The following is a 26,568-nucleotide window of genomic DNA, read 5'->3' as shown; positions in this document are numbered from 1 at the left end:
AAAATAAATGAAACATTCAAGAAACTTCTACTCTATTCTCTGAGTTTAAATAATGCACGAGAATGGATATTTTTAACGATTACAGGGTTTACAATATCAATCCATTCGGTAAATATATAGTAATAATAATATTATTAACGTTGTTTGTATTAAACGTTGAAAACTCTTAATTTTTACCAATAATGATGTACGTTACGACCAATACAAACTGCAATTAACATACCTTTAACACTATCCTCAACAGTGTTAAGTGGTGCCAGAAAACTCTTGCCTTGTGCGTACGAGAAGAACAACATTTTCAAGGTGTGAGAGTAGTAGATAGACACTCCGCCTCCACCGACTAGGCCAGCCACGTCCTGTGAAATGCAAGAAAAATTGTAATATGACCTAGACGGGATATAAGGAAATTGTAAAAAAAAAGTTTCCTAATTCACATTTGTGATGTCTTTTGATACTTTAATCATTAATGCATTTAAAAATCATCAACTGTGTCTTATAAAAAGATTTTGTTACCTGAATCTCCGGGTGAAGTACTTCAAGAGTATTGGTGACGTAGAAGGTACCCAAAGTGGCTCGCGACTCCTCGCTCATGGGTTGCCAGTAGATGTGTCCAGCGGAACTCATGCAGAGCATATGCATCGTGCCCTCTTGATTCACGAATGTAACGTCTCGAACCTAGGAAATTATGGCAAGAGACACATCGTTATAACATTTGCGTGTAGCTATAACAAAAAAACATTCATACTTCATCTGTTTCTTCAGAAATTTTAAATGTGTACACTGTTATAAACAAACACTTTCCTACATCTGACCTTTTTCAAAAATTATATTATTCAATGTTTTGTTCTTATCATCCTTTGAAAATTACCTTCCCACTGGGAACTAGGAAGTGGTGCATAGGGTTATTCAGGTCCTTGCTTAAGTCGAATATCTTGACGAAGTCTGATGTGACGAGAGCGAGTTGCGTCTGCGAGCCGGGGAGCCAGATCGCCTTGATTATATAGTTGTTCGCCTCTAGTCCGGTGTAGAGTACTAGATGATCAGCTACTGCGCCTGTTGAGGAGGTTTTTTTGTTGATAAAAGTTATTTGAAGAATATATATTAAGACTAATTAGGATGACTACATGAGATTATGTTAAAATAGCGTCGTCATGAGCAATGTCGTATGTAATCTGCAATCGTTTTCTATATAAAATCCATTATTATGGCTGAGTATTTAGATTCTAGGCGATCAAAAATAATATAAAATAATTTCTAATTAAAGAATGCTACAACTCTTCTATTCATAAAAAAAATTGATCAAGCTATAAATCTTACCGCCACTGTTGAATGTTAGGACATGACACTCTTTCAGTCCGCACACAGCTAGTAGATCTTCGTTCCACGGATTGCCGCTCAGACTGAGAACGGTGAACGGTATGGGCGCTGACGAGAGTCTAGACAGCGTCAGCTTGTGTTTTGTTGAGTCAGTTTGCTTGAGCAGCGTTGACAGTTGTAGTACGGTAATTTTTCCTAATTAAATGAAGATAATATATTAATAATAAAAAAGTTAACTTCAAGCTACTATGTTTTAACTTGAGCATTGTTATATATTCATAGTTTATAGTGTGACACAGTTATTAAATTTTAAAAATTATAAATTGTAAATGTAAACGTTTGTGTTTATTTCAAACTGTTCAGTCATAATAATCATATTAATAGAAGCTTTATTATTGTATTAGAATAACATTGTGAATGTTATTCTACATTAAATGAATGGGCTCGTTATTTTAAATACTTATTTTGTTGTTTGTATACCTTTCTCGAGCGAGACTGCTAGGTGCTGCCTGCGGCCGTGCGGGGAAGCGAGACAGCACATGGCGACGCGGCGCAGCTTGTGCGCCGAAATCAGTTGACGGATTGTCTGTCCGTTTTCTCCCGTGTACGACATGCGAACGTTCTCGAACGCACCCTCTTGCGAACCTATGAAAAACCACAATAGTTCTTAGGATATGTAAAATAATGTTAATTAAGATTTTAAAAACAACTCAGATTCGAAACTCTAATAAGTATCAGGCATATCAGGTACTCGTATAACCGATCAAATTACTCAAGTTGCATACACACTCATAAAATAGATTTACTTTAAGTTTGAAAAAATAGTTTCTTATAATTTAAGTAAGGTATATCTTACCAAGTGTAGCCAGCATCAGATCATCCGTATGCGTGAATCGTTTCTCGCCAAGATGCAGTTGCGCTAACGCACGCTGAGCGCGTCCGTGCGCACCGACTGCCGCACCGCGCTCCGCCGCCACGCGCGCAGCTCCGCCCAACGCACAGAGCAGCTTGCGTACGCGGTCCACGCAGCCCGCCCAGCCGCTCCAAGATAGGAGGAATTGGCGACAGCCTGTATACAATAATTTAGAACTACTGATTTTTACTGTTGTACAAAACAAATACCCTCTTACTAAAAATATTCACGCAGAGTATAACTTTCAATTTCCGCTGTTTTTGTCAGTCATGTGATTTTTTGTAAATATTTTTATTAGTAATGGGGATAAATTTGGAGTGTCTGCTTATGATTTATAAGTTCACCTGGCTAAATGGCGACATGCCATTTATGAAAAAATCGGTAACAATGTAAAATTTCGGACGTGGTAACCACTCTCTTTATACTCGTGTGAAAACATCTTATTATCCACATCAATTATTGTTCATAATAATCATTGACATACACCAGTAACACTACCTTGTATGTTTTGCGCCAAAACAGGTCTGCGGGGCGGGGCCAGCAGCGTGGGTGGGGCTGGGCTTGACGGGCGACGGCGCAGAGACGGCGCCGGCGTGTTCTCCTCGCCCGTACCCTTGCCGCCCAGCGTCACGGAACGCTTCACTAGCGCTTGACAGCTAAAAAACAAACTTGTTGAAGACAAAGTATGTATATTTGATGGTCAAGACAACTTTTAAAGTCAAAGTACTGTTTTCTAAAAGTTTATGTCTTCACATTGACACATTATGGTTAACCATGATTGACAGTAAACATAATCGACATCGATTATGGACAAAACATAATCGACATCGATTATGGACGAAACATAATCGTACCTTGAATCAGGCTTCGCGCCGCAGTCGCAGAAGAAGTTGCCGAACTTGGCGTACGACACGTCGTGGCCGCGGTGACAGACGCGCGCGCACACCGTGCACACGCCCACGCCGTCCACCATCTTGCACGTGTGACAGTGGTACCAGTGCTGGTTCATGAACTCGCGTTGTGTCACCGTGAACGTGCAGAGCTTGTATTGAAGCATTGCATCTTCATCCTGTACCATAAACATTCTTTTTTGTATGGCGTCTGCGTTCCTAAGTTTTATTGGCAGTAATATATTATGTTCAATGTATGGTCCGGATAGTCATTTTGTCCCACAGATTTTCACAAATACTACAGAAACTAAAAAGATGTTATAATGGCCTCAGCCTGCATATGGTAGTGTAATAGGATGCTAGATTCAAATCCGTCAATACGCACTGGCCAATATACCGAAAGATTACCTTTGTTAATGACTTGCCAAACACAGGCGTTAGTTATAAGAAAGATTATAGATAAAACTTACGGAATCATCAGCGCTAGTATCATCATCATCCTGTTGTTCATCCGTGTAGTCCAAATCGAATCCAAGATCAGAGGGCGACTCCCACGTGGGACTGACAGAGCGCCATGCTATGAAATTACGTCTTTATTTAGTCACCATTAGAAGACATAGAAAAAATTTCAGTTAAAATACTTAGAAAAAACCTATCGATAGATCGCTACATTTCGAATTATCGCTATAGCATTCATGCGTAAAAGAGACGAGTGGAAATTTCTGCGTGCTCGGCAATCGGACTATTATAGATAACACACAATCTTAACACACCACATTAACATTATTTATGTTATCGCAATGTAGTAATAATAAAATAAAAGTAAAAATACACTCACTATGCGGTTGCGGCGTGCCAATAGCGTGCAGCGCGTCCGCGAGGTACGACAGCAACACGCAGGCGGACTCGATCTGCGGTGTGAGCGCGCCGTCCACTTGCCCCTCCTCCAGCTTCTCCAGTATCTCTTGGCTGCTCAGGTTGTCGACACTGTTGAAATATACTTCAGTGAGTTTCACATTGAAAATATTATTATGTTTAGCTACTTGAATCTCATGTTGTAAGGTTTATTGGTTCCGTTGTTTTAGCCCATTGAATATTGGATTTAAGTTTTCTTCTTGCATCAATAAAAAGGATATCTACAGCCATTAAAACGCAAGCACTTAGAATATGTAATACTTTGACGCAATTGGCAAAAATTATGAACGTCGATAACGGCGACTAAAACACGGATTTCGATTTTATGTAATGTACAGAATTACTATTATAACCTATATAACACTTACCAGGCAGACAGCCAGTTAACAGCAGCGGGGAACAGTATGCGGTGATCTACACCGGAGTGCGCGTCAGCGAGTCGACACAACTCACGGAGCAGCGCAGGCGCAGCGTCCCCGCCCGCACCGCACACGCCCACTAGTGCGCTCAGCGTTCGCGAGCTCACTGAGTTGTCACTGCAGATACAGTTATTAATTTTATAGGTCGTATTGGTCGTAGATTGAGACGTCTAATGGCCAAAAAGTTTTTGAATACTAACCATTCCCCTAATAATAATATATTGATTTCACTCTTTAATGAGGGTTTTTGATATTCCATTTGCCACCAGGTGCCGCTATGTAACCTTAGTGTCTATCGTGTCACTGTCATAATATGTCACGAAAAAGCTATCATATGTCACAATATAGCTGTCATAATGTCTATTTGACACGAAAGACCCCACGGCAACTCCATCTGGTGGCAATTGAATTACCGAAAAGTCCAAAAAAACCTCATTGCAAACAATTTTGCTGTGTTTACCTATGAGGCTGACATTGACACTGAGTGTTAAAAGCCTCTGTAAAATAAAAAAGTTAAAAAAAAATTGGACTAGCTTTATTTGACAATTAATTTTAATAAAAAGACTCACCAATGCTGCACGATGTGCTTGCACAACAGCGTCAGCAGTGTAGCGTTGTCGTTGGCGTTCTCCGTAGTGGGCGTGACCACCTCGGCCGTGGCCGCAGCCGCACCGCTCTCCTTGCTACCTTCAGACCAGCTGCATGTCTCTATACAATGACGTTTAAATTTACGCCGCACACCTTAACAAAGTTGTAAAATGTGTCCATTGGGCCTCCTAGCGCAGATCTGGGTTAGCCAGCCCCTATACGATCAATTGTATTGTGCAATATCACGTTTCAATTTTATTGAACAATTTATTTGACAATTAGATTGAAGACGCGCGATGTTCAATATCAACCCTAGACGGTCAATAATATTACGCAATTTGTGATATTGCGTATTAAAACTCGTCTAGGGTCCTGCTTAAAGTTAACGTTGCCATTATCACGTTAATATGTATAATTTTTTAGTTCTACTCGGGATTATTTGAGTCCAGATCTGGGCAAGTGGGCCACACTTCCACAAGGAAGATGAATATTATTAGTGTGGGTGGGTATATGCTTGGAGGCCGCAAAGGAAGATCTTCCGACCGAGCGAGGTTATGCTCGGTCAGGCCGGAGCCCAACGTGATACATTTCAGCTGTCGTATATATACCGACGCACTTACGACCGCTCCCAATATTTGATCTATCTCTGGTTTTGCCCTACTAGAGATAGGAATAGCTCACAATTGACATAAAATATATTATGTCTCTAATGTTTATACGTGGGAGAGCCACGCTTCGGCACGAATGGGCCGGCTCGACCGGATAAATACCACGTTCTTACAGAAAACCGGCGTGAAACAGCGCTTGCGCTGTGTTTCGCCGAGTGAGTGAGTTTACCGGAGGCCCAATCCCCTAACCCCTACCCTATTCCCTTCCCTACCCTCAACTATTCCCTTCCCTTCCCTTCCCTACCCTCTTAAAAGGTCGGCAACGCACTTGCAGCTCTTCTGATGCTGCGAGTGTCCATGGGCGACGGAAGTTGCTTTCTATCAGGTGACCCGTTTGCTCGTTTGCCTCCTTATTTCATAAAAAAAAAATGTCTAATCTGAGCTATTCCTATCTCTAGTAGGGCAAAACCAGAGATAGATAAAATATTGGGAACGGCCGTTAGAAAACTTCGAAAGCGCGATCCAGGAATGTTAGGCGAATGTGGGTACCACCACAGTAAAAAAACTGCTTAGGTATATTAGGTATATAAACTGAACACTTTACCTGAGTTTGCGGATTGTTGAGCTGTTTCTAGCTGTGGTCTGGGTGCTGGAACTCTAAAAGAAAAGTATTTACATTTAATATTATTTTTGAAAAGCAAGATAACAAAAACCTAGCAAATGGTACTGGCTCACAGACTCTGTCAGTCACAGTTTATTGCGTTGACCAACCTTTTCAAATAATCTGATCGTGGTCTAGCCCATATTTTTGCGCTCATACCACAAACAAAGAATATAATAAAACATAAAAAAGTATGAACTTACGGTGCATCGAACACAGGTAGATCTTGGTCGTTTCTATTAGCGTCGTCGGTACGGAACGCGCCGCGTATCGCGATGCGGAGCGCCATGGCTGCGCCGCCCGAGCTGCCTTCAGCAGACGTCGGCGTACATAGCTCCGTTTCTACTGGACTGCCACTAACCACGCCACTACCGCCTGCTAGATAAGTAAGTTTACTAAGGGGCTGTTTCACCACTTCCAAAACGTGAGCTCTTTACTTAGAAAATTTGTTAAACTTACTAGGCCAATTATGTTATAAAAAAGGTATTTTACCTGGCGATATCAAACAGATGTGTGATAAGAAGTTGGTAAGTTTCTGTTGGTCAGCCACACCCATAAATTTGCAGATTGAAATGCAGAGAGCGCTACTGAGCTCTGAGCTCTCGCAACCGTTAAAAATCTTGATGAAAAGTCTAAAATAAAAAGAAACAGTGAGTATAAAAATACGAACGTTAAATATATCATTATGCCATTAAAATATCACGTCATTATGTTTTTACATTTGCACACAAAATTCATTAATACAGGTCAAGTTGTTGTCAAACATTGCGACATTTTTTTTTACTAAGGCTAAAAACTTACTTTATTACTCTATCCGTGTAGGGATTTCTTGTGTTAGGAGCGTAAAGCAGTATCTTGCCGAGCGAGTAGCCCGAGTTGTCAGCGAACACGCTCTCGTACGCAAGACGTCCAGCGGGCCGATCCAATACTTTCTCCCAATATTTTACCTGGAAAAATATAATTTCACTGACCCATTAAAAACAAAATAAAGTTTCATAAATAATACAAGCTCTGTGCAATCCAATCTTAAAATATTATGCGGTGCAGTAAGAATATCAGCAGGGCGATTCGCGATTCCTGTTCGACACGGATTCGGAAACTTTACCGTGTGGTCATTGGTCAATGGTCAATGTCTGGCGCGGCGAACGCTTATTGGATGGCCATGGAAGACTAAATTTCCATTATTCTGTTAAATGACTTATGTAGTAATTTATCTATTTGATTGCAATTCTACTTACCATGCACCACAAAGTCTTCTCAGTGGATGGTAGCAGCGTGTCCACGAGTACAGCGTACGTAGTTTTGAGTATGTGTTCATGAAGCAACTGCTCCGCTCTGACGGGCTGCGTCACCAGAGCGTTAAGCGTTGCGTGCAGCGGCTCCGACAGGAATTCCAAACGACCGTCCGTCTAAAATAAAACGTTTTAATTCGTTAAAAAAATCTGTTAGAACCTAAAGTATGGCCGCGGAACAGGTAGAAATCCATCGGTCGTCATTTGTCCGTTTTACTCGCACACGAAAATGTTGCTTACGAAATGCCCGAGTGAAAGAGACAAGTAGAAGTTCAATGTGCGCATTTCTACCTGTACCTTTACCATACTTTACAAATCATCAAAATTAGGAAATATCACAAAAAATCTAACCAAAGCCGGCACAATAAGCTCCAATGTTCTCTTGGTCAGTGCGGGGTTATCTGCTATCTTGCTCGCACCCACTTCTAGCAGCTTAGCAGTGGAGTAGGCCAGCATCATTAGTGATGTTCCGATGGAGTACTTGCTGTTGCTCGTCATCAGTTCGCAGTGCGACGAGACCACGTTCAGCACAAAGCTCTCTGATGGTATGATGTGTGATTCATAGAACGACTGAAAATAATGTAATAATTCAAAACTGTACATTGAATATTTAAAAAAAAATACTTGGGGCGTGATCTACAATCGATATCGAATCAAAAAATACAGTTTCTAGAATTATTGTCTGTATGTATGTCCGGGCTAAATTCAAAAAGTACTGCATGGGTTTACTAGCAAAACTATTACTAAGATGTCAAGTCAACTAGTCAGCAGTCAGCACCTACTTTTGGTGCTGTAGAGCCTTCATGCAGACGACGTCACGGGCGGCAGCTAGATAATAAAATGATATAAATACCCATATCATTATGCTAACAAATCACTTACAATATTCATATCAGCGAGCGGCGGCTGTCCGGAGTACGTCTTGAGCACGGCGCCCACGTTGCTCGGCACCTGGTCTTTCAGCGTGGCCGCGAGCGTCGGCACGCCGGGGCCGGACGCGCCGCACACGCTGAGCCGCGCCGCCCACACCGCACGCTCCGTATCCGTGTAGCTACCCTCCGATAGACTCTCCAGCTCTAGGTTCGCGCTTAATCTGAAGAGGAAGAAGGCTCGAGATTATACATAGAGAGAATCGCTTCATTGACGTAAGCTTGCCATGACATGCTTTACTTGCCACGCTGAGGCGATGCTATTGAATATTAAAAACACATTACTCGCAACACATCCCTGGTGGAAACGCAGCCTTAGTCCCGGGAAAGGACATAGGATACTTTTTATCCCGGAAAAATGTACGGTTCCCGCGCAATTGCCGAAGCGTTATATAGTTTTTTTTAATAAATTGCGGCATTTATTTTCGTGTAACAGTTGCCTTTAAGACGAGGCCCCTTAATCTCTCGATCGTGGATTCCTGGAAATCTATTGTTTTCGCGGTCGAATTCGACCGCTTGGGAGTTGAAGCATATGAAATTTACATGTTGGACTCCTTATTCACCGTTGTTGTATATCTCTGTCCAACGAATAACATAATATCTGCTTTGTCAATATTAAAAATATGTTTTTTAGTCAAGTTTAAAGTACTTTTTTAAGTAGGTATCTTAAGTTATAACTCTATAGATCCCTATACAAATCACTTAAAATAACTTAAGTATACTTAATTTATAAGTTTTAGCAACATTAAATGTAAAATAAACTTAACCACTTACCGACAGCAATCCAGTATTGTTTCCAGTAGATTCAACAAGTTCGGTATGAACGCATGTCCCTCGATATTCACTAAGCAACTCTTTAGCTTCACAAAAGCGGAGTCGCACGAAATCACGTCCAATAAGGATGGAAGTCCGCTTGCTGTAAACAAACACAACTTGAATATTACGGATAAATTACGAAATTGAAACAACTCAATCAACAACAATTACAAAATGTCAAAAAGAACTGAACAAGTAATAAGACTTACGTGTAATGTTTTCCTTCAAATGCTTAATCGTTTCAGACGCTAACCAAGCAATGTATTCAATATTGTCGCACGAAGTGCTCACACCAGACAGCAAATTTTCAGCATACTGTAAACAAAACATAGTTTATCGTAGTTTAATTTCTTCTTATACCTTTTTACACGACTACTGCGAAGCCAAAGGCCAAAAAATTTATTATGTATGTTCCAACGGCAAATTTTAACCAATGAGATGTCCAATGAGTACCACAGCTTTGTGATAATCAGACCATTATTATATATGACGGCGTTTTCATGCGAGGTCAAAACCAATAAAAGTATACTTATATGCCCCTCACCTGCGTATACATTCCCTGCTTGACGAGCGCGTCTTTCAGCCAGGGGTTGAACACTTTCTTGTTGTCAGCGCGCGGCGCCCAAATGATGGCGTGCAGCGGCAGCGGCGACGGCAGTTCCGCCGCCGTGCCCGCTTGTAACTTGTCCATGTGCGGCGTGGCCGGCGGCATACTTATTACCAACCTACAGAAATATGCAATTGGTTGGATTGTTTATTAGGAAAAAAATGAAGATATTAAAAGTTCATCGACCTTACTTTCATGTTTATAGTGATTTTGATTGGCCAACAAATTAACTTCAAACCGAGCATTACGCAAGCATTACACCAACAACTTTTACAAAAAGAAAACACCAAAAGGTATTGCTAATATTTACTACTGGCTAGATACACTTCTCCTAGTTGGCATTAGTAATAGCATCGACACAATTTTTAGCTTTGTCGATGTAATTAAAGACAAATCTTGGGTAAACACCTTTCACTTACACTATAGTTTGTGCGTTTTATGATGATATGCGTGACACATTATAATTGACAATAGTAGGGAAGTTACCTAACAAAAATTAATCTATAATTTAAAAATATCGAATCACTTCGTAAAGGAATTGCAATCGAAATTATCGATTTCGTACTGACATTTCAGTGGTGCCGGCGATTTAAGATGGCCGCCCTTTTTTATCGATTTGATTTCGATTCAACAGAGTCAATCTCTATTGACACAAGTTCCGTTTCATGCAAATGTTTTCGTAAGAATAATTTTATACTCCTATTTCACAGTTAATATTTATAAGTTAGCATTTAGCTACATTTCAATTTTTTCATTTAGAATTATAGGAAACATTTGTTTTTGTAGATGGAATATAATTTATTACATTTTGATTTTTTTTTGTTTTCTTGTAAAAAAAACCCATAGCAAGGAATATGAAAACTGTCACCCATATCATCTTATAACGCACAAACTATAATCTAATTAATGTAACTAAAAAATATCTTTATTCAAATTAAAAAGAAAAACAAGATAAAATCATTCTTACCTCCACGCGGTCTGGAAGCAGTAATGCGCAGCCGCCCGCAGCGGCGGCGGGGGCGTGTGTGCCGGCGTCGCGTCGCACACCGCGGCGCTGTTCAGCAACGCCAGCAGCGCGTCGACGAGCACCGGGTACTTGAGCTTGTGCGGCGTGCCGAGGACGAAGTTGCACGCTAGACCGTCGAGTTTTGGGTTTTCCTGCAATAACATAACAATTAGAGCGAGGCCAAACTGCTCTGGTCTGTTACATATTTTATCGGAAGGGAATAACGCATTGTATGTCACATATGACATAGCATACAATACAAGACGAAAAGGCGCAACAGGTATTTCACCATTCCGCCCTTACGTACCGCGTCCAACGACGCAACACGACGCAATGTGGTACAATATCATAAATATGTATGTTAATATTGTAGCTGCAATGTGATTTCGTTCTTAAATTTTGTTCTGATCAGTAAGTGTTGTCAAATGCAAATGTTTGCAAATTTTAGTATGTTTAGCATGATACAATTCGTCAGAATGTAAACGGTAAGCATGGGCTTACGTCCATACGTAAGCCCATGCTTACCGTTTACATTCTGACGAACGTCCATGACGTACTTTATAATATTAGGCATGGGCCTACATACTAAAGGTTTATCTTCCAGAAAAACTAATCCTTATCTGGAAAATAAAAGCAGAGAAATAATTTTTGTTCGAAAAAACCTACTTGATTATTAATCTCCGAGTTAGTCAGCGCGTAGAACTTGGGCCGCATGGACGAGTCGTCCTGCGAGAGGCGTCTGTACGCCTGCTCTATGTACGGCACTTCGCAGTATATGCGGGACTTGAGCTGGCCGTTGTCGTTCTTGACGCCGGTCTCGGTGGTCGGTTGAGCGAGCCCCGGCGCGATCACCAGGTTCCATTCGATCTGTAATGCGGAGATTTATTAGAAAGAAGGAAAGATTATATCAGGGGTGAAATTCATTATATTTTACTCATTCGATAACATAGCATTCTATCGAACTGACGTAACTTATAGCAAATGGTAAGTAGTATGAGACACATAATATTCTTGTCGCAATGTAAATTTTTAGAACGACAAGTACATGATATTAAGTTTACGATTAACTTAACTCCAGACTAGCTACTAGACAAGTGGCCAAAAAAAGTCTCAATATGTAACATTATTGAAACAAATAATATAATATTACTAGCTGTCCCGGCAAACGTTGTTTTGCCATATAAATAATTTTTGGTGTGAAAAATAGATGTTGGCCGATTTTCAGACCTACTCAATGTGCTCACAAAATTTCATGAGAATCGGTCAAGCCGTTTCCGAGGAGTGTGGCAACGAAAACTGTGACACGAGAATTTTATATATTAGATTTTGTATGTGACTTACCGTGAAGTTGTAAAAAGGCAATTAAATTTAGTTTTAAATACGCCTTTTCACAATTTCAAAGCGGCTTACACTTTACTTGTTATTGTTTTGCAAATATCGAATGAAAAGTCCGCTTTATTTTTAGAACTATATAATAATAGCTCCCACACCGGTTTCGGTGACGGTGGCCGGTTTCATTGAAACCAGGCCAGCTACGCAGGAGTAATTTTATAGTGCCCAAGTGTGTGCGCAGTACATAAGAGCACTCTCTATTCCTTTACTCTCATAACCCAGTGGGACGGACGACCGACACGACCGGCGAGAGGTCAGGCGCAGGACCAACTTTTTACATGCCCATTCACATGGATCATCTTACTTGTCAGACAATCAGGTGATCAGCCTGCTTTGTCCTAACCAAACTTGGAAATAACATGTTCCAACGCGGGAATCGAACCCACGACCTCCGAGTCAAGAGCCACGCTCTATACCACTAGACCACGGAGGCGTTAAAACTATACCTAGAACTATACCTGTTGTAACAACGTCTGCGGCGCATCGTACAGATGTTTCATGAGGTACTCCAGCAGCAGCATCAGTCTGGTCGTCAACATCAGCTGGTGAGCCGCTAGGTTCATGGCGCGCTTTCTGTCGTTGATGCCGAGAGTTTCTACCACCTGCACCAAAGTTTAGAAATTTATGCAATGTAATAAATATAAAATAACTAGCTGTCCCGGCAAACGTTTCTTTGCCATATAAAGTATTTCGCCCGTATTATTTTATTGAAGTGACTAAATAAGTATGTCACCATGGCAACGACCATCGCTATCCCGTCGCACAAACAATGGTCGCCGACAGTCTCGAGTTGTAATAATATACTATTATTTATTCAACAAATGCACTTATCAATATAAAAAGTACCCAGTAGCCGATTCTCAGACCCACTGAATATGCATATAAAATTTGGTTAAAATCAGAAAAGCCGTTTCGGAGGACGTACGCGGGCTAACAATGTGACACGAGAATTTTATATATAAGATTATGTAATCATGTAGTATTTTTACTGATGCTTAAGTTTAATAAATTATATCGAACTCTTCATTATATTTTTAATAAATATAACATTTCGTTAATAGGTCAATTTGTTACCTTGATAATGGCGTTTGCAGTCATCAGCAGAACAGATTTCTTCTGCATTAGAGTGAGGGAATGGAACAAGTAGACCAAAAGCTGTGCATGTTCCACATTCAAATCTATAAAATAAATGGAATGATTTTTTATTATTATTAAAAACAATGAAACTATTTGTTTGACCGCTGCACACAAGATCATAAGCGCTATTTTAATAAATCGTTACATACATCGCATATAAGTCGAGATATAGAATAGGAGTACTGGTATTAACTTTATTAGCTTTTTTTTTTTATGAAATAAGGGGGAGAGCAAACGGGTCACCTGATGGAAAGCAACTTCCGTCGCCCATGGACACTCGCAGCATCAGAAGAGCTGCAGGTGCGTTGTCGGCCTTTTAATAATAGGGGAGTCCCCTAGTAATAGGGGAGGGTAGGGAAGGAAATAGGGGAGGGTAGGGAAGGGAAAAGGGTAGGGGATTGGGCCTCCGGTAAACTCACTCACTCGGCGAAACACAGCGCAAGCGCTGTTTCACGCCGGTTTTCTGTGAGCACATGGTATTTCTCCGGTCGATCCGGCCCATTCGTGCCGAAGCATGGCTCTCACACGTCATAAGCTTGAAAAATAGAACTAACAAAAGGCATTACGGTTAAAATTCCACTACATAAACCAACCTTCATAATCATGATCCTGGCTGGGTGTAGCGGTGAGCGCGCACTCCTGCAGCGTGTTGATGATCTTGTGCCACATCACGAGGATGCTGTTCTCGCGGTCCGCAGCCGGCTTGCTGAGCACCATGCTGCCGAGCAACTTCACTACGCGAGGACCCACCTGATGAACATAAGTAATTTCATGTAGCAATAAATTAAGAGCCAGTCTAACTAAAGTACTCAGATATTAATGATAACTTAACTTTAATTTAATGAAATTTTTGACATACAATAATTTTAACATTGTCTTAAACTATTCATTAAAGTTAAGTAATCCTAATCAATAAGCATTGAAATATGTATCTGGGTGCGGTCATAAGTTCGGTTACTTATTTACAAAAAACTAAGCTACCAACTGATTCTAATACTTCATAACTTTTACTGCCGTCGATGAAGCGTACAACGTAAATCGCAGCGCAGAAGAATCGTGCGCACACATACAAAACATATACGTATAAATACATAGCAACTACGTCTGCAGTTGTTGTGGTCACTTCCCGTGTGCTGATGCTGAAATATTTTCTTGGTGCCTAGAGAGTCTTAAGTCCTTAGAGAGTCCTTACCTGAAGCGGTGTTAAGTTGGCGCGGTCGGCGGACCCAGCCAGCAACTGCTGCTGTAACGCAGGCTGCAACGCGGCGAACGCAGGCGCGCCGCTCAGATTGTGCAAGTAGCGAACCAGCGCCGAACTGAACGACGCGTACAGAGAGCCGAGACGCGCGCCGAAACATGTCGATATTGTGCCTGTCGTGAAATAATTAAAACGTTCAGCTGTTACTTGACACCAGACATTTATTATCGCCATGGACACTACATTACCTAAAGACTAATAATTACATAGGGTACTTTTTATCTCGATTCCCATTTTTTCTCTCTCAATTTTAGTGTTCTTGTCAATATAGATACGGATGGTTTCCCTTTTAATACCAGTTTGACATCAATTCCGAAGCTTATCTCGCCACTATTTAACGCCCTTTGGCTGTCGAGCATGAATTAAGGAGATCGCACATTTATCAGCAAGCAGGCGCCGTACGCGCCGGATTTTAGAATTTATTGTATAAATTAATTATCAGTCTGGGTTTGCGCCCGTCACGTTCGGACGCGCTCCGTGTTACGATCTCTGTGACGTCAATTTTCATTTCGTATTTGCGAGTTTTTTTTGTTTCCGTGTTTAAATATTCTGAAGTATGATTATTTCGGTTATAATTATTAATAATTATCAAATCAAAAGTGAACTTATGTGAATAGTTTTGTTTCTTTAACAAACTTTCGTATTATTATTTTTTTCGATCTACCCGCATTGTGTTGTAATTATGAGTGAACCTGAGGAAGAAGGTACGATGGAGCCTGCACTCAATGAGATGGCTGCGGAGGCTGTTAACATAATAGTGCTGGAATCTGGAGAATATGAAGGAGAGGTAGACTTAGAGTGGGATGATGCAGATATGTCAGTAGGTCATAATAATCTCGACGATGTTGGAATTGAAGCGATGTTGCAGCCAGGCAACAAAAGGCGACTAGCAGGTAGTTCTCCAGAGCCGCTAGCTGATGATGGCTTTACACTGGTCACGAGATATAAGCGCAGGAACCTGCAGAGAACCCCTCCATTTGCATCACCTAATCCGCCAGCTAATTTACGTAATAATTTTGAAGTTTCTATAACCGCCAAGACCGATTTTCTACCGAAGCAGTTAGCGTTTGCAAAACTATTGGCTAAGTACAATATTCAGGGCATAGAAAACTATCAAATATAAAAGTCCTTTCAAACTTTTAATTAAATTTAAATCCGAGCTAGACGCAAACAATTTTCTGAATAATAAGATTACACAGGATTATGAGTGGGTTTGTAGAAATACTAATGAGTTGCATTACTGTTGTGGCGTGGTCCGGGATATTGACATTGATATAGAAGATAAGGAATTGAAAGAGATTTTCGAATGTGACACGAAGATTTTATCCATTAAGAGGTTGTTACGGAAAGATTCGGATGGTAAATGGATAAAGTCTGAAACCGTTCGAATAGGGTTCGAAGGTTCAAATCTTCCAGAATTTATAAAAGCTTATGGGTGTCGAATGGCCGTAGATTCTTACATGTATCCTGTGACTCAATGCTCTAAATGTTGGCGATACGGTCACGTCAATCAGATTTGTCCATCTAAGACCCCAATTTGTCCTAAGTGTAGCGGGAAACATGAAAACTGCGAAACGAAAAGTTATAGATGTGTTAACTGCAAAGGGAATCACTTATCTTTTATGAAATCTGCTTGTCCTGTATTTAAGAAAGAAATAAATATTCGGATGTATATGGGAAATCATATGTGCTCTTATAAGTTTGCATTAAATAAGATGAAGGAAGAGACACTGAATAAGACTTCGACCAGATTGGAACCCGAGATGCTTTTTGTTAAACCTATTATTTCCCACGCCAGGACCGACGGGGCTTCGGCTCCCACTTACAGAGATGTTACTGTTGGCGACTATGCAGCCGTTGAAACTTTACATGATAGTGATGATGACATTATGGAATTAGATGAGTGTGTTTCTATGATGCCTAATCAAGAGTCGTCTACCACAACTGAGTTCAAGAAAAATAACAAAAATAAATCAAGGAAAAAAAGTCTAGACGTCAGACGCGATAACAAGGATGTTTTCATACATTTCAAATAACTAGTGCTGAAATCCATACTGAAAATAAGCAAGTTGAAAAGTCTAGCTCTAGTACTAATCGTAAGGAAAGGAAACGTTTGCTAGAAAGGATTTTAGATAAAATAAGAGAAGTTTTTGTAGCAGAAGGAAGTTTAAAAGATAAGTTTAAAATGTTGATTGAATTTTTCTGGTTCGAAGTAGTAGATTGTTTTACAAGAATATTTGAATTTTGAGACGGTGCTTAAGTTTATGGGAAGAAACAATAATGGCCAGTAATATAAAAAAATACACAGCGGTATCAACATTTTTCAATGGAATGCTAACAGTTTAAAACGTAAGGCCAGTGACTTTCAACTTTTGATGTCACAAGACAAAATACATATGGCTTTTGTGAGTGAAACATGGCTTTCATCTAGTGTAAGCCTGAAATTTTCTGGTTATAATATAGTGAGAGCAGACAGAGACGATTCGTATGGTGGTTTGTGCGCCATAATACATAAATCAATAAAATATTCTGAACGAGTTTCTAATATTTCTAACTCTGATATCCAGATAATCAATATTGAAGTTTTTAACGTACCTGCACGTAGCACGTGATTGCTGTGTATTGTCCGCCTTCAATTTCTACAAGGCAACAGGACTGGGATGCGATTTTCAATACATTCAAAACAGGTTGTCTTATAATCGGAGATTTTAATGCGCATCACACTCTATGGTCTTGCAAGTCCGATAGAAGAGGTGAAGCTGTTTATAAAGCTATGTTTGAAAATGATTTTATGTGTCTTAATGACGCCTACTAGAGTGAAGTTAACGGTAGCCTTCAAAAAACCTCGCCTGATATATCATTTGCTTCCACAGACATTGCTGTCAATATGAGTTGGCACTTGGCAGGTTACAAATGAATCCTTAGGCAGTGAATATAAAACGAACAGATACATTAAAAAAAGAAATTATAAAGCAGCTAACTGGGTAGAATATACTAAAGAAGCAACGACAATGTTTATTCATGAAGAGGTGAATGATGTCCAAACGAGCTATGATAGTTTTACAAATCAAATTAAATATTTGGCTGATAAGCACATCCCTTGGATTAAAATTTGTCAAGACCCCACATCAAACTTCAAACCCAAACATTATTGGAATAAGGATCTTTCAAAGGCAGTTGCTGAACGGCGTCTTGCATTGGCGCAGTTACGGCGTAATCCTACACCTTCTTATTTGCTTCTATGGAAAAACAAAGTATCCCAAGCCAAATTACTTATAACAAAAGAAAAATCTAAGTCGTAGAGAGAATTTTGTTCCAGTATCAACCACGAAACATCAGCATCCGTTATGTGGAGAAAGATGCGATGGATCAAAGGCAACACTGGACGCAGAGATACTGTAGATACTCTTAATGCTGAAAAGCTACTACATTCCTTGACCCCTGATTATGTTGCCGAGCAGGAGCCAACTTTGCCACAAAGACAATCACCCATTACTCTCGCGGAGCTTCGTAATTGTTTAAAAAAGAAAGATACATCTCCAGGAATGGATAATATATCATATACTATGATCTATTATCTTGAAAATAATGCTAAGTGTATGCTTTTAAAAATTCTCAATTTAATTTTAATGTCAAGTAATGTACCTGATCAGTGGAGAGACAAACAAATAGTCCCTATTCTTAAACCGGGAAGGGATCCCACTCTTGCCTCCTCATTACGTCCTATCTCATTAATGTCTTGTCCGTGTAAGATATTCCATTTGATTCTATTAAGAAGATTGGAGTGGTTTATTGAAAGCCAGGGCCTCCTTCCCGGCACGTCGACTGGTTTTAGACGTGGACAATCTTGTGTTGATAACCTAGCTTTACTTACATCTCATATACAATTAGGTTTTGCCAGAAGAGAGCCAACAATCGCTTGCTTCATAGACATTGAGAATGCCTACAAAAATGTAAATATAACTGCATTAATTCATATCTTGCAGGAAATTGGAATCGGTAATTTTATTTGTAAATATTTATTAATTTTTTTGTCTAATCGTCGTTGTACAATTGGTTTAGATGATCTTAGTAAAGTAGTAGCACTATTAATTAGATGTACAAACCAGGGACTAGCTCAAGGGGACCCCCTTCTAGTTTATTTTATATTGCAACTAGAGGTATTTCTAGAATTATTGTAAATAATGTTTATAACTCCCAATACGCTGATGATTTCGTGTTATACAAAACAGTTGTAAATGGTAATACTCTAGAAGCAGTTTGCTCTCTTAAATTAGCTATAAAGGCCGTGATTAACTATTTAGATAGTATTGGTCTCCAATTATCTGTATCTAAATCTAATATTTGTGTATTTAATAGAACTAGAAGAAGTTTTAATATGGATATTGAGATTAACGGTTCATCTCTTAACGTGGTGGATAAAGTTAAATACTTAGATTTATGGCTGGACTCGTCCTTAAGATGGAGTCTTCATGTAAATGAATTGTGTGCTAAAAACTATAAATGTTTGAACGTCTTAAAAGTTCTATCGGGTAGGTCGTGGGGAGTTCACCCTCAATATATTCGCCGTCTTTATATTTCTCTTGTAAGGAGCCGACTGGACTATGCTAGTTTTATATATGGTAGTTGTGCTAAAACACATCTTAAAAAGCTCGATATTCTACAAAATAGTGCGTTGAGAATATGTGGCTCTTTTATACGTAGCACTCCAGTGTTTGTTATGCAGAGTGAACTCTCCATTCCTCCCTTACATATACGTAGGTACGTGTTGGCGAGTGAATCATGAGTAGATTCTTGCTTAAATTTAAGTCTAGACTAGGCAACGATTTGTTATATTCTTTAGATCAGTTAAATTTAGTACGAAATTATTTTAGCAATACTAATCTCCCAATTCTAGCACAAATTAACTCTGAATGGAGTAATATTAATGTATATGTAAGTGAAAAGTTTTTTTTTTTTTTTTTAATCTTTGTTCATTATTGAATAAGCTCATTAAGTGAAAAGTTATAGGCGTATTCGTTAAACACATGGGTGTCTTCAATAGATGTCGAAGAACTCATTGTCGATAAAGTTGGCGATATGGTTCCAAAACGGAGCTTATCTGATTGTGAACTTAAAAATTATTTTTTGCAATTCATATCTGATAATTATTCTGTTTGTTATAAGTTATATACGGATGGCTCTAAATGTACTCAAGGTGTCGGAGCTGCCTTCTTCGATCCCCAATTAGACGTTTCACAGAAGTTTAAATTACATAGAGATAATAATATAATGACTGCTAAACTTCTTGCTATTAAGGAATCACTAACTTATGTTAATAACTTTAACAACAATAACAGTATAGTTATTTTATCAGACTCGAGAAGTGCTCTTCAACACCTTCGTCGGTGCGCCACGAAGCAACGTGGCTCTCCGATAGCCTTCGAAGCTTTGGATTTACTCCGGCATGTTTCTGGAAAAGTTTCAATTAAACTGCAATAGGTTCCTGCCCATGTCGGTTTAATTGGAAACGAAACTGCGGATGCGCTTGCCAAGAGTAAACCTTTTGTAAATGAGCTTCGTCATCAGGTTAAGGAAAAGGCGCTCGAGAAATGGGAATACCATTTCGGCGAGGAATTACAAAGAGGTGTTGGAGTTTGGTACGGAACCATCCAGAATAAACCAGTATGGGAGCCTTGGTTTATTTCGTGTAATTTATCGAGAAAGTTGTTGGTGTCAGCCTTTAGATTACGATCTGGGCACATTCCAGCAAATAAATTTTGCTACTTGGTTGGAATTAAGCCTTCGCCTAATTGCGATGTGTGCGACAAACCCGAAGACCTGTATCATGTTTTGTCCGAGTCCGAGCACACTCCAGAGTGTGCTCGGACTGCAGAGCTAAGATCAAGGCTCTTAGGTGACTTTGGCTGCGTGCACAATGGACGAATCAATAGTGTACTTTCGGAGCCGTTGTCCCCAGAGGCAATAAAATTATATAGTTTTTTGGATCTGTCCCTTATGTAGGGAACGCTGTATTCACCTATGAGGCTGACATTAACACTGAGTGTCAAAAGCCTCTGTAAAATAAAAAGATTAAAAAAAAATTATTATGTGAAACCGCACTCATTAGTCCGCACCGTACGCGCCGCATTTCGTGAACTATTCGGCGCGTTCAGAGCGTACGGCGTCTGCGGTGCTGACAAATGTGCGATCAGGTTCACAATACTGAATACACACTCAGCATAATATATTACAGTACACATCGTAACTCAGCCTTTGTTCTATCACCATACATACTAGTGATGTAACGAATGTTGGATTTTTCAGATTCGCGAATGCTAATGCGATTGCGAATATTTATCTTCAACATTCGCGAATGCGAATATTTTAAAATTTCAAAAAAAGCGCGCGTAAAATGTTCGACAGGTTTGACGTTTTGTGTCGGCTATGTTTAAATTGAACATAACCAAACCGATATTGCTTATAGTCTGTCAAGAAAGTGAAGAAATTAGAAAGTGGTAACATCGTATTTTTTTTTTGATGAAATAAGGGGGCAAACGAGCAAACGGATGACCTGATGGAAAGCAACTTCCGTCGCCCATGGACACTCGCAGCATCAGAAGAGCTGCAAGTGCGTTGCCGGCCTTTTTAAAGAGGGAACAGGGTAATAGGGGAGGGTAAGGATGGGAAGGGAAGGGAATAGGGGAGGGTAGGGAAGGGAACAGGGTAGGGGATTGAGCCTCCGGTAAACTCACTCACTCGGCGAAACACAGCGCAAGCGCTGTTTCACGCCGGTTTTCTGTGAGAACGTGGTATTTCTCCGGTCGAGCCAGCCCATTCGTGCCGAAACATGGCTCTCCCACGTATATAAAGTGTCATCCCATTTTTCTTAGATTGATTTGAAAGGGAAAGACACTAAGATGTTGCCACTTTTTAATTTCTTCACTTTCTTGACAGACTATAATTGAATGAATTTAGTCACAGAAAGTTCATTCTAAAAGTTTTGTTTTGTTTTGAGGTTAGTTTTATGTTTTATGTTTCAAGTAAGTAATTGTTTAGTTTTTTAGTAAATAGAAATTGTAAACTTTATTTAAGAATGATAGTAAAGTAATAATATACTACTAAATGAATGCAAACCTTACATAGTTGTAACAAGGCTGATTAATGTTAGATTTGATGAGATCTCTGAAGTTCTTTTTTCATAAATGACTAATGAGGCTTTAATTTACAATGTAGAAGTACGATTTAATAAAAATATCTAAGTGTTATCTATTGTATTATTATATTATTTCAAATGCATGCATATAATTATTTCCTTTTTGATTATTAAAACATTCGCTAAATATTCGCATAATTTTTGCGAATGCGAACATTGAAAAATACGCGGATATTCGCGAATGCGAATGCGAATATCCGTTACATCACTAATACATACCGGTATCAGTGCGTGCGGTTTCCCTATCCAGGTCTTTAGCGAGTGCCGCTAACAGCGCCTGGTGAGCGTCCAGCAGCTGCAGCGCCGGCGTGCCGAGCCGTGACGCGCTCGAGCATAGTAGCTCCTCAGACAGTAGTGTGAACACCTCCGTTGCCAGTGTTATGTACTGCAGACAAAAATTTAATGTACAGACATTAGAAGACGAATAGCAATTTGAGTTTTTATTTGTAAGAGCGTTGCCGTCAATATTTATTTTTTACACAAACGATAAGCAGAAATTAGGAAAATACTGTTACAAATTCAAAACAAAACAATAAAAAAAATGTCACCAAGTTTGAGGGCATTATTAAAAAATTAAATACTTTATTTTGATATTGGTCACTTTCTAAATTAACATAGTGAGTAGGTTACATATTCAAAACATCAGCAAATTTATTTTCGCCAAAGCCTATTCAAAACACTCACAGAATACGGCTCCGCCTTATCCGGCACTATAGTGTTGGGCGGGCGCGACGCCGGCGGCTGCATGGCGGTGGAGGGAGGAGCCCGCGCTAGCCCCGCCTCCACGGCGTCCGGCGCGACCAGCGTCGACTCGAACCACAGCCCGAACAGTGGCTCGCTGTCTACTGGAACAGAGTGCGTGTGTGAAAAAACCTATCGGAATACTGATGAAAGTCTTATGTTGATAATGTTGTCTTTATAAATTATTAAGGACATTACCATCGTCAGTCTCCGAGTCCTCGGAGCACAGTATCATGTCTTGGAAGTAGACGGTGGAGTCGGAGCGGTCGGGGTCGTTGTCGTGTTGCTTCTGGACTACAGCTCGCTTCAGATTTGTCGCTTTGCGGTAGCATACTACTCCCAGCGCTACCATGAGCTGTCAAAGAAACATATTTTTAACATTTTTAATGTTAAGACCCAATTTCACCAACCTCTGTTTGTTAAATTCTAACAAGGCATTACTTAACGGACTTTGGAAAATTAAACAGACTGTTAAATACTTATGTCCCACAGTAAAAATTTAACAGCGGATTAGTAAATACAATGTTAAGTGAACAATGAGTGAATAATATTCAATTCGTTCGTTTTTGTTATAAGGCGACGAAATTGCAATGTACAAGTTTAATACGACATGTTGGCTGCAATGTGTCATTTTCACCTTATTCGTATAATACGTCATCTGGTAGATAATGCGACCAAATTAAAATATCACTGATCGCATACATTTGTTACACTACAATAGTTCTTTTTAATTTACCAGGTTAATAATTATGATCTGTCAAAGCTGAAAACATGAATCATGAAACAAACTTTTATTTACTTATTTCAGTTTGGTAATTGTGATACAAGTCAGTATATTTGCAATGTCAAGGAAAATCCGAGGGCTGAATTTTTGACAAAATGAAAAAAAAATAATTATGCATTTAACATGAAAAATAATAAATAATATGTAAGGATGTGGCGAAACATGGCGGCAACACTCAAAAGTCAAAACAGATTCTTTTATTTTTTGTTGTTTTGACTATTATAATGGCCTGTTATATATTTAACGGACCTCCCCAGCAGGAATTAAAATTTAACACCGTGTTAGGCGATTTGACATGACATTAGCGTATGGTGGAACGCTCGATAGCTCTAACAGGCCGTTAACTGATTTTAACAAGCCATTATTTATTTAACATTGCTTGATGAAACTGGGTCTAAAGGTACTTCAATGCATATAATAATCCTGAATCCATGAGTACTTGTTTCTTCAATAAACAGTGAATTTTAACTGACTTCGCAATAAATAACGTGTACTTGCATGTTACTTACGTACTCTGTAGCTCTACCATGAGTTTAAATCTATAGTATTAATAAATTTTACAGCGCCTCTAGCGGAACTAAAATCGCCATACTAAATATTTACGTAGTCGGTATTGAGTATCGGTAAGTACTATAGCTTTAAACTCATGGTCACTGTTACAAAATTGTTACCTCTTGAGTTAAAAATAAAATAAGCACTATAATAAATGAAACATACAGACATAGAAATACCCTTTGTAGCCAAAATACTGACTGACTAAATACACTACCTGATGCAGCGGCGCAGCTGTCGCCAATCGCAGCTCGCGCTCTAACGCTGCATGGTGAGCCACCACGTCGAGCGGCGCGGGCGCGGTTTGCCCCGCCCCCGATGCGGTTTGCCCCGCCTCTGACGCAGTTTGCCCCGCCCCCAACGCGTCCAATCGCCCGTCCGCCAACAGCGTGCTCGTCCACGCCAGGCAGCGTCCGCCAAGGGCTACCCACACCGCGCCCAGACCTTGTTGCCTGTACAAATAGTTTAATAGATTATAGCCTAGTTTCTTTCAGTCATTGAATAGTGTTTTGTTTTTCTTCTCTTGGTTTTTTTTTTTATATATTGTGTGATTTGTAAAAAACAGAATATTTTTTGCTCTCATTTTAGTAACAGTTCATTACAGTCACAAACAATCTAAACTTACATCTTAGTCAAGTTGTAGGGTCGTGACGGCGTCTTAGCGGGACTCTTGCCTGGCGCAGTCGGTACGGGCGTGCCGGCGAGCGCGTGGTGTAGACCACACAGCAGCATCCAAGCACCGATCATTAGGTGATTTTGATATACCTACAAACACATCATTTTAAAGTCGCCGTTTAATAGCGAGTTTAGGCACCTATATGAACTGAGTATCGGTCGCATACCTACTGCAGACTAAAACGGAAAAGGAAAAAAGTGGTATTCGTGACTGAAATCACGAATTCAGTTATGTGTCAGCCACGCAATACATAATATGCTTGGGAAAGCTGTATATTTTACATCATTTTTATAATATGATCTATTATAAAAATGATGTAAAATATACAACAAAATTTGAGATCGTAATAATAACAACTATGATTACGTCAAACGATATATATTAAATAATAAATACATACATAGCCTCCAGCACGGGTAGATTGTTTAAACGTCGTTCCAATAGTGTTGTACAGACTGAGCGCTCCTTCCACTAACGACGCGGTCTCCTGTTCGCTCTCCTCGTCAGATGGGTGTATTGAAGCCTAACAACAAATATGTCAGTTAATTTCTTAAATATATATAAATATGTATTTTCAAATGATAGTAAAATTAAGTAAGCGACACAATGTATGTTTTCGAATTGCAGAGCATAATGCGACTCAATGGTGTTCATTGTCGAAATGTTATGCTTAATTGGAACGGGTACGGGTAGCAACTTGTTTCAGAGTGATTGGGCAAGCATTGCTGTAGTTGAAAATTATGCCGCATAATGCGCTCTATATGCAATTGGAAAACAGAACAATCATAGTCACTGGCAAAACCTCCAGGCCTCTTACGCTACAGGAAAAAAAATTAAAAAGTTACATGTGAAGTGGCACAGAGCAGCCACGCGGCGGCGATGTCGCTGAGTGTGGTGATGCGCTCCGGCGTGAACGGCTCGAGACAGGGCAGAGACAGCGCTAGCTGGGTCACGTGCACCTCGTTTACATGCAGGTGAAGCCTGAAACATTAAAATAATACTTAACTATATGACGACCGCAACTCCGTTGCGTCAAAATTCCTTCGTCGCGCGAAAACCGTACACTTTTCCGGGATGTAAAGTATCATATGTCCTTTCCTGGGACTAAAGGACAGACAGACAGACACACTTTCGAGTTTATAATATTAGTATTATTTAATTTACCCCCTACACTGTGTAGTGAGTGCAAGAACGCACATATTTAAACATGGATGTGTTAGCCTTTCACGCTGACACACCTCACAAAAAATATTTATCTCATGAATGCTCAAGTGGCAACATTATCAATACCACAAATAATATTTAGACTTAGTCATAGTCAGGTACTAATACTTATATTCTCAAGTTGACAAAATTTGTGTAATATTTTTGTCTATATGGCACACAATATTGTACTCAGATGCTGTAATCACTCAAGTCATACTCACAATGAGCCCTCAGTGTTGAAAGGTGGTGATGTTGCTGTCTCTTTCGCCCGTTGCCAGCGCAACAGGTATCTTTGGAAGCACGGCAAGGATGAGCAGAACTTAAGAATGGTAGCACCAGCTCCAAGTTCCATCAACAAAGATGTGCATGTTGTGGCCATCCATTTCTACAAAAAAAAAATTAAGGTGAATAAAAGCATTTTAAAATTGTTGTCCTTGTCTGTGACTTAACTAATATATCAAACAAGGACAAACTACACAATCTTACAGTCTAAGCATTGTAGATGTTTTTTAAGAGTGTAAATTTTTTTAACTTTTTCAGCCTTCCACTTATAATGGATCTGCTTTTATTAAGCAGATCCATGCCTAACTTCAGATAAAAATATTGATTAATGAATGATTTTAAAAAACATTTATTTCCTTATATTGTTAAAGTTTCCATATAAAA

The 26,568-nt window shown here is 39.6% G+C and overlaps 1 protein-coding gene across 4 annotated transcripts in view; it reads right to left on the bottom strand.

Annotated features, from left to right (window-relative positions):
• LOC121729435 (protein purity of essence) overlaps nucleotides 1-26,568 on the bottom strand; it is a 63,973-nt gene that overhangs the window by 31,349 nt on the left and 6,056 nt on the right. For 2 of the 4 annotated variants that reach the window (XM_042117948.1, XM_042117950.1), the window contains exons 6-41: nucleotides 26,124-26,287; nucleotides 25,542-25,677; nucleotides 25,097-25,219; nucleotides 24,646-24,785; nucleotides 24,238-24,472; nucleotides 22,883-23,039; nucleotides 22,628-22,785; nucleotides 22,163-22,328; nucleotides 14,683-14,861; nucleotides 14,084-14,240; nucleotides 13,428-13,531; nucleotides 12,812-12,955; nucleotides 11,628-11,828; nucleotides 10,923-11,113; nucleotides 9,893-10,073; nucleotides 9,558-9,663; nucleotides 9,307-9,448; nucleotides 8,486-8,696; nucleotides 7,955-8,173; nucleotides 7,550-7,720; nucleotides 7,113-7,258; nucleotides 6,804-6,943; nucleotides 6,515-6,689; nucleotides 6,255-6,307; nucleotides 5,024-5,195; nucleotides 4,404-4,571; nucleotides 3,959-4,107; nucleotides 3,591-3,697; nucleotides 3,085-3,299; nucleotides 2,729-2,886; nucleotides 2,174-2,386; nucleotides 1,798-1,962; nucleotides 1,318-1,512; nucleotides 869-1,053; nucleotides 514-675; nucleotides 224-356 (exon numbers count right to left, since the gene is read on the bottom strand). In XM_042117948.1, the coding sequence (XP_041973882.1) occupies nucleotides 224-356; nucleotides 514-675; nucleotides 869-1,053; nucleotides 1,318-1,512; nucleotides 1,798-1,962; nucleotides 2,174-2,386; nucleotides 2,729-2,886; nucleotides 3,085-3,299; nucleotides 3,591-3,697; nucleotides 3,959-4,107; nucleotides 4,404-4,571; nucleotides 5,024-5,195; nucleotides 6,255-6,307; nucleotides 6,515-6,689; nucleotides 6,804-6,943; nucleotides 7,113-7,258; nucleotides 7,550-7,720; nucleotides 7,955-8,173; nucleotides 8,486-8,696; nucleotides 9,307-9,448; nucleotides 9,558-9,663; nucleotides 9,893-10,073; nucleotides 10,923-11,113; nucleotides 11,628-11,828; nucleotides 12,812-12,955; nucleotides 13,428-13,531; nucleotides 14,084-14,240; nucleotides 14,683-14,861; nucleotides 22,163-22,328; nucleotides 22,628-22,785; nucleotides 22,883-23,039; nucleotides 24,238-24,472; nucleotides 24,646-24,785; nucleotides 25,097-25,219; nucleotides 25,542-25,677; nucleotides 26,124-26,287 (5,821 nt within the window). The remainder of the gene's footprint in view (nucleotides 1-223; nucleotides 357-513; nucleotides 676-868; nucleotides 1,054-1,317; nucleotides 1,513-1,797; nucleotides 1,963-2,173; nucleotides 2,387-2,728; nucleotides 2,887-3,084; nucleotides 3,300-3,590; nucleotides 3,698-3,958; nucleotides 4,108-4,403; nucleotides 4,572-5,023; nucleotides 5,196-6,254; nucleotides 6,308-6,514; nucleotides 6,690-6,803; nucleotides 6,944-7,112; nucleotides 7,259-7,549; nucleotides 7,721-7,954; nucleotides 8,174-8,485; nucleotides 8,697-9,306; nucleotides 9,449-9,557; nucleotides 9,664-9,892; nucleotides 10,074-10,922; nucleotides 11,114-11,627; nucleotides 11,829-12,811; nucleotides 12,956-13,427; nucleotides 13,532-14,083; nucleotides 14,241-14,682; nucleotides 14,862-22,162; nucleotides 22,329-22,627; nucleotides 22,786-22,882; nucleotides 23,040-24,237; nucleotides 24,473-24,645; nucleotides 24,786-25,096; nucleotides 25,220-25,541; nucleotides 25,678-26,123; nucleotides 26,288-26,568) is intronic. The other 2 variants (XM_042117949.1, XM_042117952.1) reach the window with 1 other exon arrangement.

This window comes from Aricia agestis, chromosome 8, assembly GCF_905147365.1.
Source record: "Aricia agestis chromosome 8, ilAriAges1.1, whole genome shotgun sequence".
In the NCBI taxonomy this organism is placed as follows: Eukaryota; Metazoa; Arthropoda; class Insecta; order Lepidoptera; family Lycaenidae; genus Aricia; species Aricia agestis.
Note: the sequence above shows the minus strand (reverse complement) of the source record. Positions and strands in the feature narration are given on the sequence as shown.